At 54.3% G+C, this 14,072-nt stretch overlaps 1 protein-coding gene across 1 annotated transcript in view; it reads right to left on the bottom strand.

Moving 5' to 3' along the window:
- Nucleotides 1-14,072, bottom strand: part of TCF7 (transcription factor 7 (T-cell specific, HMG-box)) — a gene marked incomplete at both ends in the record, with an annotated part of 67,220 nt that overhangs the window by 5,093 nt on the left and 48,055 nt on the right. Inside the window, 6 exons of the mRNA XM_010151875.1 lie at nt 36-84; nt 3,426-3,533; nt 3,715-3,877; nt 4,126-4,236; nt 9,568-9,658; nt 12,537-12,669. Of these exons, the coding sequence (XP_010150177.1) occupies nt 36-84; nt 3,426-3,533; nt 3,715-3,877; nt 4,126-4,236; nt 9,568-9,658; nt 12,537-12,669 (655 nt within the window). The remainder of the gene's footprint in view (nt 1-35; nt 85-3,425; nt 3,534-3,714; nt 3,878-4,125; nt 4,237-9,567; nt 9,659-12,536; nt 12,670-14,072) is intronic.

A 14,072-nucleotide genomic window follows, 5' to 3' on the forward strand; every position in this document is an offset into this window, starting at 1 on the left:
CCGAGCCGCACACATGGCAGCACCGCCGCATTTACCTGAGTTGGAATCTTGCTGCTTTTCCCGTGTTCGCCTCTTCTTTTTCCCCTGGGGAAGCAAAGGAAAGGTTGTTAGTCGTGTGCTGCCCAGGGTTTTCGTGGCTGGGCTGCCGGGGAAGGCTGGTGCCGGCCAGGTGAGCGGCCAGGCCCTCGGCTGAGCACAGTGGGGTGCCCACGGTGCCGCCGGCTGTGCCCATTCGGAGAGAGATGAACTGGAAATCACTGCAAGGGGACCTGCTCAGCTTTATCTCCGTGGGCATCCCTTTCCTTTCCCCAGCTGCGCAGTCCAATGCTCCTGAGAAGAATCCCAGGAGGAAAGAAACCCCCAAAACCTGTGTTTGCACACAAATGGGCACCTTGTACATGGCACATATTTGTTCTGAGCATGTACTTTTTCCCCGGAATAACCCTTACGTCCAATACACTGCATCTAGTACCACAGGCATTTTGGCTCACAGAGTGGTTTGGGTTGGAAGGGGCCTTAGAGCCCACCCAGTCCCACCCCCTGCCATGGGCAGGGACACCTTCCACTAGACCAAGTTGCTCCAAGCCTCATCCAGCCTGGCCTTGGACACTTCCAGGGATGGGGCATCCACAGCTGCTCTGGGAAACCTGTCCCAGTGCCTCCCCACCCTCTGCGGGAAGAACTCCTTCTTGATGTCCCATCTTAATCTCCCTCTTTCAGTTTAAACCCGTTACCCCTTGTCCTGTCACTCCCTGCTCTTGGAAAAAGTCGCCGCAGCCTTCTTGTCGGACCCCAAAACCATCATCCCAAAACCACTCCGTGCGAGATCCGTGCATACACAGAAGCGGCAACAGAAACCCAGAGGAGAGGGCGGCTGGTCCCTGCCGCCACCCCCCGCCTCTGCTGCATCACCTTCCCTGCACACTGCTCCCCTGCTCCGTGTCCAGGACCACGCTGCAGACGCAGCACAGACCCCGAGTCTCCCACAGTCTGTGCGAGAAGGAGCAAGGGAGAACGTTGGTGGGTGCAAAACAACGTAACAAACCCAGCCTGAGCTACTCAGCACCTCTGCCAACCCCTGCCAGGCCTCCTCGGCCCACCCCAATGTGTCTCACCTGGGAATCCCACCCATTATCACTCTAATTAATTAATTGATAATTTAATGAATTGATCTAACCAGATGAATAGAATTAAACAAGATTTACTGCATGCAGTCTGATCAACAGCTGATCCTCCTGCCGTATTCTTACTCCCCCTCCCTATGTTTCTAAAAAGCACTTGGCCCATTTTAGCACCTTCCCCATTTCCAACAGGCGCTCTAATGCGGTGCCTTTGCGCTGGTTTTAGACAGGACAGGGTGGATATTCTTCAGAATAGCTGGTATGAGGCTGTTTTGGATCTGCCCTGAGCACAGCACTGATAAGGTGCTCGTTAGTGGGTGCTGGGGAGTGCCTGTACCAACTCAACGCCTTTCCAGCCTGCTGCAGCTGCGTTCCCAGCTTTCTCCCTACAAGCAGCGTGGGGGGACACAGCTGACCCAAACGGACCGAAGGGGGATTTCATTCCACAGTACGTCATGCTCAGTACATGACCCGGGGTGGGCAGGGGCCATAGCCCGTTTGTTTAGCTTGTTTGTTAGCTCATTTGCCTGTTTGTTTTGTTCATTAGCTCATTTCCTCGTTAGTGAGCTGGTGGGTGGGTTGGCTTGTCGTGCTGTCGCTCATGAGGCTCGCTCGGACTCTCCCTACTTGGGAGCTGGCTGTGCATCAGTTGGTGGGTGGTGAGCAACTGTATCATCTGTTCTATTTCCCATTATTTTAATTACTTAGTAGTATCGTTAATATTACTAGTATCACTACAATATTCACTTATACTCAATTATTAAATAGCTCTTATCTCAATCCATGAGTTTCCTTGCCTTTTCCTCTGATTCTCCTCCTCCACTGAAGGGAGGCGGGGAGGTGAGCGAGCGGCTGCGTGGTACTTGATTGTCAAGGTTAAACCACAACAGCCTTATCCGTGAACAGAAACTGCTCCGTAACACATTCCCAGGAGGAGCATCCCTGATTTCAAATGGGAAGGTCAGTTTTAGGAAATCCCCAGAAATTCTAAATAATATTTATCTCAGTGCTTTCGCAGCTGTGGCCCCATCTCTCATTCTTCTGTTTTCTTCCCTCACTAACAACAACCCCCAGCTGTATCCCCAAACTGACTCGCAACACACGCCACCTCCCCTCGTCTCCTACGGAGCTCCCTAACGAGGGCACAGTGGCGCAGGAGCACACCCGGCTGCTTGGGGCAAGCAGCTCGCAGGGCTGTGCCTTTGACCCGTGACTTGTTGTGTGACTTCTTGTGGTTTGAGTGAAGGTGGAAAGCTCCAGGCTGCGGTAAGCTTTTTCTTCGGTGTGGGAGCAACTGTATTTCCTGCCCGATATCCGCATCATGTGCTGCAGAAATGACCTACATTCCTCCTCCCTGCTCAAGATCCGGAGAGAAAAGCAACTCTTGCAACGACCGCAAGACCCAAAGCAGCTGTTTGCCGGTGCCGGGAGAACCAATGTGCCTTTGGAGCCCACCATCCGCTCCATTTTCTGGAGCAAGGAACCAGCCCTTGCCAAGATGAAAGATGCTATGGGATTGAGATTTCCATGGAAGAGGAGGATGATGCCTTGCTCTCAGTGATGCTGCTGCCTTCCAGATGTTGATATCCTCTAGATGTGTGCCCACCAATGCACCTTTGGTGCTGCCCCTGTTTCCCGGAGGGTGTCTCTGGCTGGCAGCAGCATCCACGCTGATCCTGCAAAGCTGCATACGGATGCTGAGCTCCTGGTCTGTGCTTGGAAGGAGACCAGGATATCTGTGCTGCTGCAGGGAACTGCAGGCTGAGGGCTTCCCATAACCTCTGCTTTTTCTGCATCATCTCTGTCCTCTGGGTTTTACGGGGTGGTTTTGGTCTGCTTAAGGGTGTTTTCTTGCCCTTGCTGTAGTCTGGACTTCCTGGAAGGAGGGCTCGGGTCAGGGTGGGCTGGATGGGCGCTTGCTGTGCAGCTCCCAGGGGGAAGAAAGCATCTCTGAGGGAAATGAGGGAGCTTTAGAGTGGATGGATGGCTATCTGATGACTTACGTGTGCTTTGCTTCAGGTCTCTAATGAGCTCGTTAGGCATGTAAGATCAAAACAGCCGAGAAAGCCACTAGAAAAGACCCGGAGTGTATCCCATGCTTCTGGGGAACTGCTACACTTAGGCAACCTTGTTTAACACGGAGAGGCTGAAGTGATTGATTAACATAGCTAAGAGGAAATGAACTGTTTTCAGTCTGGGAGCCCCCAGCCGTGCCGGTTTGGCAAACACCAGTTATCAGCCCCCCTCCCGGGTCATTTCTGGCCACGCCACAGGGAGGGGGCCCGAGCCGCAGCAGCCACTCACATAGTTGTCTCTGGCAGACCAGCCGGGGTAGAGCTGCATGTGGAGCTGCCGTTCCTTGCGGGCCAGTTCGTAGTACTTGGCCTGCTCCTCCCGGGACAGCGCGTGCCACTGCAAGGACAAGCGCAGTGGTGAGACGTGGCCCTGCTGTCCCCTCCCAGCCCACCCCACCCCAACCGCCCCGCTCCAGGGTGCATCCAACTTGGGTTAGAAGCACCCTGAGTCTTGTTCCATGCCCAACTACAGCTGCAGGGGACGGGGATGCTGTGCTGATGGCACCGAGTGCTCTTACCCTCCTTCCCAGGATCTGGTTGATGGCGGCGCTCTCCTTCAGGGTGCACTCGGCAATGACTTTCGCCCGCATTTCTTTCATATACAACATGAAAGCGTTCAGGGGCTTCTTGATAGTGGGCTTCTTGGCTTCCTTCTCTCTCTTTGGTTCTGGCTGAGGTTTCCTTGAGGGGACCACAAGAGATGCTGTCAGCATCACTGACCCCCCAGCCTGCCCATCTGAGCTTGGCAGAAGACTCGATGCCAAACCCACCCGATGGCACGAGCAGGTGCGGGGCCAGAGATTCGCGCCTGGGACGCACACTGCTGCTGCCCGATGCAGGCAGAGCTCGGTGTCCATCCCTCCGCCCCCCGCACACGCGTAACTGAAAGGGGCATGGAGGCTCTAAGGAGGCCGGCACTCCCAACTCACATGTTTCGGTCGTAGTGCTCCATCTCTTGCTTGCCGGAGTGGGGCACGATGGCGGGGTGCGGGATGCCGGTGGTGTGCATGCCAGAGCCCAGCATCAGCGGGTGAGTGAACCTGCAACAGAGAGCGGATGAGCCTTGCCGGGAGAGCTGCGCCAGGGATGCTCGGGGCGCTCGGGCAGCCGGAGCGGTGCGTCTCACAAGATGACACTCGGACGTGGCAGAAGCAGACGGTAAGCGGAGGACATGGAAAGCAAACCGGTGGGTGTTGCTGGGCTGGCACAGGGCAGACGGTGCCCACCACTCCTGGCAGCAGTGGGCACGGCCGGCCAAGCCACAGGCAGGCGGTGGCAAGGCTCCGGGTGCCTCACCGCGGCGAGGAAACCATCCTGACCGAGATCCAGGGTGCTTCCAACCAGCGGGTTCAGCCACTCAGGTCTCTGTTGCTGCAGTCTCTTATTATCATGGCAGAAAGGAACAACAAACTCAACGCGGGGTTTGGATGGGTGAGGGTAGGACCACCCCACACCTTTCTTTTAACAGAAACAGCCTGAGCCCCAACATGAACCAAACTGCAACTCTAGGAGGTGCCCCTTGCCTGAGCAACGCTCTCCACCCGCGCAGGACTGAGATCACGAGAGGTCTCGCTGCCTTTCAAGCTTCGCTAGCTCTCTCTCAAGCTTGAGAGGGTAAAGCCAGCGCCGTCAGCTTTGCCAAGCTTGCCACTTTATGGCTGCAGCCTGAGATGGCAGAATTGCCCATGGGAGATGAACTGTTCATTAGATATGCTGGCACGAAAAGAAAAGCTGTTTAATTTAATCCACCAGCAGAGTCTGATCCTTATCTCACCAGGTGTACTTTCTCGGCTGCAGCAGCGCTGCAAAATCTGCCCCAAAAATCCTGCGAGCAGGAGCTCCTGCGCTGGCGCAGGGAGGCTGCTGGGCCTCCCTAGGGAACCGTTAGCTCCTCTCTAGCCTTCACCTCCGAGGCTGGGCAAAGCGATGCCTGAGGGAGCAGGGAGGGCTGTCAGTGCTCCCTTGCCTCCGCTGCAGGGATAAGGCTTTGCACGGATGGAGGGCTGCATGGATGGAGAGTTTTGCATGGATCAAGTTTTTTTGCATGGGTAAGGGTTTGGTTTTCCTGTGGGAATCCTCCACTAACGGTTTTTCAGGACAAAGAAGCGAAAGCTGGTGCGTGGGCACGCGCAGCGTGCACAGGCATCCCCGCGCTGCTGCCATCCTTGCTGAAGCCACGGGGGCTTTGCCCCCTCAGCACACCCAGAGGGGCTGGGCTCTGGGTTTTCCATCCACAGGGGATGTATTTTGCTCACTGGGACTTCACGGGGTGTCTGGGTAGATTTACAGAGGGCAAAATTCGGTCCTGGTTGACCATCTACCTGCAGTAGGAATGGTATGAGGCTGTGCTGTGGGGGAAGCAGGGCCGGCTCCTGCTGAGCCCTCCCCATGCCCAGGGTCCGTGCCCGTGATGATGGGACGGGGGGGCTGGAGCTGCACTTACTTTTCAGAGGGCTGAGCTGTACCGATGGGAGGACAGCAAATAACTGCCTGTCCTGCTGCTAAGGCTGAGACCAAATAACAGGGATCGCGCTCTGCAGAACAAAACTCAGCAGCGGTGGCAGCAGGGATATATTCAGGGTTAGGATTAGTAATAAGGAGCAAAATCCCGAGTTATGGATTTCACACCCTTCTCCCAAAATTGAGCTGAAGGCAGGGATTTCTGGCTTTATTTTGACTTCTGCTGATTAAAACCCAATTGTTACGCATCGTCCCGGGATGCTTGATATTCCCCTGACCTCCCTTTGGACCAGACACAGTCTAGAAGCTCCTGCCCTTCCCATGGCTGCCCGGGGAAGGTGCGTCGCCGTCCCGGGGCGGCCGTGCTCTGCTGCAAGCTCCTACCGCACACACTGCAAGCGGCGAGACCAGCCGAGCTGCTGCCCTGTCTCACACAGCTCATACTCACCTGGAGAAAGAAGGCCCAGCAGAAAGCGCTGACGAATACGGCTGTCTAAATCCACATGACGGGAGCGGATAGACAGACTGGCTCTGCCTGGGATCGGGAAGAAAGAGTCTATAAAGTATCCACAGCTACGTGGTGTTTCCTAAAGATACCCTTGGCTAAGGGGACTCGGAGCACCGATGCCGCAGGAGCTCTGCCTGGTAGGATGCTCGGGATGTCCCCTGGGCTCAAGGGGTAATGCAGGACTTGGAATTTGTTTTGGGGGAAGCTGGGCCTCCCTGCAAAAGCTGGATCAAACTCTGACCCCACCCCCGTTCCCGGCGTTGAGTACACAGCTTTGAGTTTATCCTGTTAAAACACAAAATGCGGAGGTGTGCTGAAAAATCAGGAGGCGTTGCTATTGCATGGAAGAAGCTGCTTAAGAGCACAGTTTGACCAAAAAACGAAAGCCTGGTCTGAGCCTCTCTCTGTGCGATGCAGACCGCTGTGTGGTCACGGGGAAAGGGAGAAAGCACCTTGCGCATGCTCCAGAAATGCTCTGGTTTCCCCAGCACATCCCTACAAGGATTCCCGTCATTTTTAAACAAGCCAAAAGCTCAGTCCTATGTTTCTTTCGAAGTTGTTTCACACTGGGGATGAGGCATATACCAGACCTGGAGCTGGAAATTATTTTTGAGATAGTAAAAAAGCTATCCAGGAAGTTCCTCCTTGTTCCCAGCAGGGAACCCTCCTGTTTTCATATGGAGATAGCTCAAAAATACCTTGGCTTGTTCTCCAAACCTGCCCACAGATGCTCCCAGCCTACAAACTGCCCACAGAAACCGAGAGAGAGGATGCGGGGATGCTTCAACCCATGCAGATGCTCTTGCTCCCCGCGCCAGGCTGCACCGAGCTGTGCCTAAGAGCAGCGATCTTCAGCTTTAATAAGCAAAAAAAGCCCATTATCATTAAGCACAGGCCCCGTCGCTGCTGTGTCTCGGCTTGACTGAAATCGGCAGGATCTGTCTGTAGGAAAGGCAGGCGAGGCGGCGGGGCTCTGTTTACACCCTGCCAGGCAGCAGCCTTCTCCCACCCCTTAGATGTCGGCGGGCATAAACACACCAACAAACGGCCAAGCGCTACCACGCATCGGGAAACCGAAACAACCTTTGAAGTTGAACGCAGCTGCCCCAGGGCCGAGAAAACACTCGGAGCTAATCCAGAAGCGACACACGTTACTGCAGAGGCTGAGGTGCTGGGATAGAGAAGGAGCCGGGCGCTCGTGGCTCCATCCAAAGTGATTCTGATGTGAAAATTAATGCGGTATCAGTCCCTGATGGTTGGAAATGTGTGAATACCTTGCCCATGGCAGCGGGGTGGAACTAGATCTTTAAGGTCCCTTCCAACACAAACCATGCCGTGACTCTATGATTACAGCCCGCATCACCCGGTGATGGGAGGGCTTCTTGGAAAAAAGGCCTGGGACGGAAGTGGAGGGGCTACTGTGGTGCTGCTGCCGCTCGGCCCAGGCAGCAGGTGAGCGATACAGCTCGCAGGCTCCCAGCTGGCTCCAGCCAGCCAAACTCACTCAACTGGACTCTCTGAGGCTTTTACCCGACTGTCATCCCAGCTAATTACAGACAGAGTGATGGCAGCTCCTCCTGATGAAGCGCTAGGTGAGAACAAAGCCCGTCTGCCCAGCTCTGGCGTGTCGGCTTGCGGAGGAAAAGCTGCTTCCTGCACATAGCATCCCTGGCGTGAGCATCCCTGGTGTGAGCATCCCCAGCATGCGGCCCCTGCTGCCCACTGCCTCCTGCATGGGGCTCCACGCTGCCGTGCTTTGGCGCTTCTGCACCCACACACACTGGGAGCGTTTTCTGGGCTCTTACCCTGAATTTTGGGCAGGCAAAAGGATGAGTAAAGGCTCTACCACAGCTCCGAGGTGCTGCTCTCCGCTCTTTCACGTTGCTTTACCGTATCTGCTCTATTAGTCACTAATGAGCGTGTCTGATGAGGTTGCTTGAGGATGCCAAACCCTGCGGATGCTGGAGCAGCTCACAGCGACGCAAACTCCCTCCACCAACAACCGCCCGACAAAACCTGTGCCAACCAGACTTCTCACCCTCCATGTGCCCAGGGCCGCCCCTACCAGCATCCCACCCCCTCAGAGTGGACCTTGCACTTGGCAAACAGGCTCCTTTCTCACCCCCAACTATTTCTTTTGTGTTACAGCACAGTCACCCCAGTACTTGTTTTTCCTGAGGGTGAATCACATCATATGAGGAGTTAAATCATCGCCCAAGAGCAGCAGATTTAGCCGAGAAGGCAAAATGTAATCACTTTGAAGCCAAACTCTGTATCAAAGGCCTCAGCCCCTGTTTCCTTGTGGTTAAATATCTGGAACATGAAATTCATCAACAAAACAAACCAAAAATCTAACATTTTACTTTGTGTTTTATGCTTTGTCTCTCCCATTTTGCAATACCTGCTTGTACCCAGAGGTCTCTGCTGGGCTTTGCTGGGATTTAACAGCTGGCAGCGGGGTGGATCTGGCCGCCTGCCCCTGCAATTGCCCTCCCCACCTTTTCCCCTCTGTCCTGGCCATCCTGACCTGCTGCCTGCAGCCACCGACTTCCTTGTGATCCTCTGCAAGGTCCCTGCATCATGATGGGGATTAAAAATACACCAGAGGAGTGACGATGCCCACCTGGCACCGCCCACCAGACCTGCTCCCTCCAATGCCGGTGACAAAATCCGTGTGACCACAGAGCACACATCAGTGTATTTTTAACTCATGTCCCGGGGGCAGGTTTCCCAATGGGCTACACTTCACGGGCTGCTCCTAAGGCCTGGCCCATGCAGACAGGACATTTTGGGAGTGCTCCAGCCTACAGTTCCTCCTTCCCCGTCCCCTCGGGGCAGTGGGTGATGCTGAGCTGGCTGTGCCATGGCCAGGCTGCAGGTACCGGGGTCGTTTGCTGGGACAGGTCTTTGCCACAGTGTATTTTTTCCCTGCTTATCAGATCCCAAGAGGCAGCATGGCCCAGCGGATGGAGCGTCCCACTGAATTACCCCACACCAGCAGCATGCTCAGGGAAAGCACTGTTTGTACGGAAAACCCCAATGAGGGAGAAACCCCAATGAGGGAGAGGCTGTTGTTGTGATTAGGAAAGGTGGGTAGGAAGCTTTCTCTGGGTTTCCTAATCCGCACACGCAGCTAGATACAAGGCAGGAGGCGGTTTGGAATGGGGCAGGTTGTAACCCCGCTCCAAGGATGCTGCAGCTGGGATGAAGCCTTCAGCCTCTCCGTGGATCTGTTTCCTGTCTCTAAACCAGGGCTAGCCCCTCCTCCCCATCACACAGCACGCAGAAGGGATGATGCCGGGGCGAAAGCACTGTGGAGGTGACAGAGAAGAGCTGCCCGTGGTGTGCTCGCTGTACGGAGTGGCCGGGTGAGCCCGCACGGGACTGAGCCCTCCACACTCACCATCCCATCGACGGCGTGATCTGTCCGACTCCACCGGGAGGGAGAGGGTAGAAACCCGGGATGTCTGAGGTCTGGGAAGGACGGTGCACTCCTGGGAGAAGGGAGAAGGAGAAGAGTTGGACCCAGCATCACGCTTGCCAGCTGACGCGGCATGCTCCCAACCCCCCTGGCTGCTCCATCGACGGGTGCTTATGGGCAACAGGGAATATGTGTGAAAGAGCTGTCTGCAAGCAGCAGGACATTATTTGCCCTTTTTATTGCCGTGGTCCTCTCTGCAGGGATGTGGTGGGTCCCCCACGTTGCTGCAGAATCACAAACACTCGTGTAATGGGGTGGGGGAGGCAGCTCACTCCGGCACAGGCATCATCCGTGCTCTGTGCTACCCTGAGGACAAGCAAATCTTGCTTTGGTAAGGATCTGATGGATTCTGGACATCCCTCTGCCCTTCCCAGAGAGTTCAGGGACACAACCAACAGCCAGTGCCATTCCTACACCCCCTTCCCATCAATCCTCCCTGGGACCCCCCAGGAGGGGATGTTCCAGCAGCGTCTATCTCGATTTTAAACAACTGGAGTCCCCGCTCAAAGCAATCGTTTCGTGGGCTCAGTGGGTGCCAAGGAACAGCGGAGGTGGGTATGGTGCCAGCTGGGAATTCACCCTGAGCACGGGAAATCCCTGCGTGATCTTCAAAGCCGCTGGCACGGGTGGCATGGCCAGAGGAGACAGCACCTCGCAGTTTCTATCGGGACATGAAAACAGCCGGCAGAGCCCGGGGCTGCGGGTGGGACTCAGACAACCACCGTGCTGCTGGCAAAACAGCCTCCAGCTCACTCCCAGACTGGAAAAGTGGACGGGAGCTGGGGCATGGTGTAATACTGACTGCTAACGAGCCTCGGACCAAAAGTCATGTACGGAGATTGTCCAGCAGCTTTTCTGGGCATTAAATCCATTGAGCAAATTGGTCATGAGGTGCAAGGAGTTCACAAACTCAGAAGGCTGGATTATTCTCCCAGGTGTGTTAATGATAAATTAGTAATTAGGAATGATACCAACAGATTCCAAACATCTTCTTAGGAGTTAGCTAAAATAAATATATAACTGAACGGAAGGGAATACCTAAGTGAGCATGAGATTTACCTACAGCTGTGCTCAAGTGGGATGCTGCAGCCCACTGAGGGGCAAACAAAACCAGCATCCGCATTGGGCAGCTCCCAGGATTTCCTGAGAGCTGGACCCCCGCCCCCCGCCAAAACACGTTGCGTAAGCCAGAGCACAAGTTATTCTCGCTGGCCCAGTGGTTGGGGCAGCAGCCACTGACTCAGAAGATCCTGCTTGTATTTCCTTGTCTGTGTGTCCTTGGGCTACTGTGAAGCACTTTAAAGGGTGCTGTGAGAATGAGGATGACGGTGACTCTCAGGCGCTTACACTAGCTGATAATGGGAGATATTTCAGCGAGATGGGACACATCCAGAGCGAACGGGGAAGGAAACCCTCGCCCCAGCAGCGCAGGGATGGGGCACGCAGAGCTGATCACAGCAGCACCATGAAGCAGGTCCCAGCTAAGGATGACGATCTGAACCTTTAAACAAATAGGATCTGGGAAGTCTCTGCAGGGGACTGAACCCTCCCCCATCCCCAAACCCTCCTCCAATGTAAATGTACAGGCTAAATGGGAAAGGGGAAAGCCAGAGGACAGCTTCCCAGAATTACTGACCCATTGCTGAGTGAAGGCTTAGGGACGACTCCAGTACCAATTGGAGCCTCCACGGAGGGATATAATCAGCTCATCCCCTTGGGTGAGCTGCTCCCATGCTGCCTAAGGCTTTCCAGACTAATGCGGAGTCCCTGGAGGTAGCTCACAGTGAGGGGCTTTTGTGCTCTGCAAGGCATCTGCAAAGGCAGCGTGAAGGAAGGTGCATCGGGTCGCCTTCCCGGGAGGTTTAGAGATCGGCACGTTTCCTCGCGAGATTCGGAAATCTGCCATTAGCTGAGCTTTTAATGGGTTTGTTTTGTTAACCCTTCATATTTTTCTGCCGAGTTCATTATGCTCTGGTGTCTCCCAAGCAATGTGCTGGCTGGAAGAAAACCAGGATGTGCCTGGGTGTCTCTCACACCGGACCTAAATCCTCCCCATCAGCATCATCCCTGATGAGCCCCGAATGCAGGCTCCGGGTTCAGACCAGGGATAACTCCGCACACCCTCCAGCCATGAGCATCCTCAATACCCTGTCCTTCCAGAAACGACGTGAACATGAAATCGCGCCCAGGGTGGTGCACTGGGTAATCTGAAGAGATGCTGGAAGCTCCTCAACGTAAGGTTGAGAATCTGTTATTACACTCAGCTCGCCCGTAACCCACAAAAATGATGGGCTGGGGTGAAGTCCTATACACATACCTATATTTCACAGTTCAGGGTTTAACCTCTATGTACTGTACTTTCCTCTGTAGCGCCACGAGCTAATTGACGTGTCCTGGACTCTCACAGGAATCCAAAGAACCAAACCGTGTGACAACCACACAACGTGTGGCTACGGACACACACATATAACAATCCAGTCAGCTATCAGACACTGATCCTATTTAGTCAAAATATTTCCTGTTTCAAGCATTTCTTTTCTCAAAATGACAACCTGACAACAGTTTGGGTATGAGTCAAAGGAAAGATTACTTTTCATTTTCTGGTTGACTCTTGCATCATCTCGCAGGCTCTGGTCTCATCTCAAGCTACAGGACAGGTGCACAGAGAATTAAGAGTGCTTGATCAGCAGTGTTGGCATTTTTCCTATCAAACTCCTCTTGACCAGGACTACAAAGCATTGCCAAAATGCTAAATAAACTTCTAATGCCCCAGATGACCAAAGCTCTTGGCTTTTCCCATTGATCTGGGACCAGTAAAGTGACAGACTTGACCTCAGCGGTCTCTGGTGCTGTCCCCCTCCCACCGTGCGGGTCTCCAGCAGTGCCATTACCTTGTTTCTGGTTGATGTCAGCGGGCAAGTGGGGTGAGTGGGAGCCGTGGCTGAAATGGTCGTTGCTGTAAGGGATGAGCGGGGTGAGCGGGTGGACTCCGTGGGATGGCTGCACGACAGGAACTTTGTTGGACTGCAAGACACAAGGAGGGAGAAGGCTCAGAAGTCGTCAAGCTCCATGAGCAAGGAAGGTCCTGCACAGTCCTGTCCCTGCAAGCGAGGCTGGGAATTACTAAGAGCAAGGCAGAAATGCCCTTGACTACTTAAATAAACACTACAGTGTCCTGCAAGAAAAATCCATACCCAGTGACAACAGCTCACCACTGCACGGGTAGGTAGAAACCAGCTCAAATCAACACGAAGTTTTCAAAATTCAGAACTTCTTTCATTCATTTCCAGTATCTTTTATTCCAGGATGAATGTTACAAGCGTGTTACCCAACACATTGCTCTTGTCTTCTGCCGCCACAGGGTCTAAATCTGGACTTTCACATCCTGCACATTCACTCTGAAAGCCACGCTCAGGCTTTCCTAACCGGGGTGCTCACGCAGGGAGAGCCGTGCCGAGGGCAATGCCTTTGAAACTGTGACGGGGTCACCAGCGAGCCCTCGGGCTGAAATCCCCCTCGGGCTGAGCTCCAGCGCCGGGAGAAGGGCCGGAGGGAGCTGAGGCAGCGCCGAGAATGCACCAAACCCGGGAAATTCAAGAAAGAAAAATGCGATCTCCTCTTGGAGCTACTCCTGGGTTACGCACGGTGAGGCCATCGGAGCCCAACGCCTTTGTAAAAGGCGCGTTTTTGGGAACACAATGGGGAGTGCTTCTGCGTGTTGGAGCAGAGAGGGGGGAACCTGTTCAAAAGAGCTGTAAGGAAAACACACACACACACGCTGCCGTCTCCAGCCAGCCTCCTTGCCTCCAGCGTCTCGAGCTGCTCCCTACATGCCCGGTTTCGCCCATGGTTGCCTTTAAACCCAAACTGACTTGGCCTTGGTGGTGGAATGTTAGGATTTGTCCCAGATAAATCCCAGATAAATCTGTAAAGAGAAACAAGACTGAGAGCTCCCTCAAAACGGGGAAAGAATGAGAAGGGGCCAGGTGAGACAGCTTTCCAGGGGCAAGGAGCTGGGTGCTGCTTGCCAGACCCTTGTGTCCCACCGGGACAGCGACAGATGATTTGCTGCATGTCTTTTGACAAGTCATTTACAATCTCTGGGCTTGATCCACCACTGCCTTTCACTTTGGGAATGAAAGGCAGAGTGAGCTCAGGCAGAGTGAGCATGGAACACCAGCTGGCTTTGCTGGAGCCAATGGCTCCAGACCTGACGTGGACCTCTCCCTGCTGCTCCGAGATGTTTGCCCAGCAGCTCAAGAGCCCTGGGCAAGTCCTGTGTTTTGCATCCCTGCTCTGAGGAGGAAACCCGTGAAGCGGAAAGGAAAACCGACCGATGGAGATGCCGCTTTACATCTGTCTGTCCCACAAAGGTTTGCTCATGCAAATAAAAACCAAGAAGCATGCAGGTTTGCATTGAAGAATGA

Source organism: Eurypyga helias, unplaced genomic scaffold, assembly GCF_000690775.1.
Source record: "Eurypyga helias isolate BGI_N326 unplaced genomic scaffold, ASM69077v1 scaffold17515, whole genome shotgun sequence".
In the NCBI taxonomy this organism is placed as follows: domain Eukaryota; kingdom Metazoa; phylum Chordata; class Aves; order Eurypygiformes; family Eurypygidae; genus Eurypyga; species Eurypyga helias.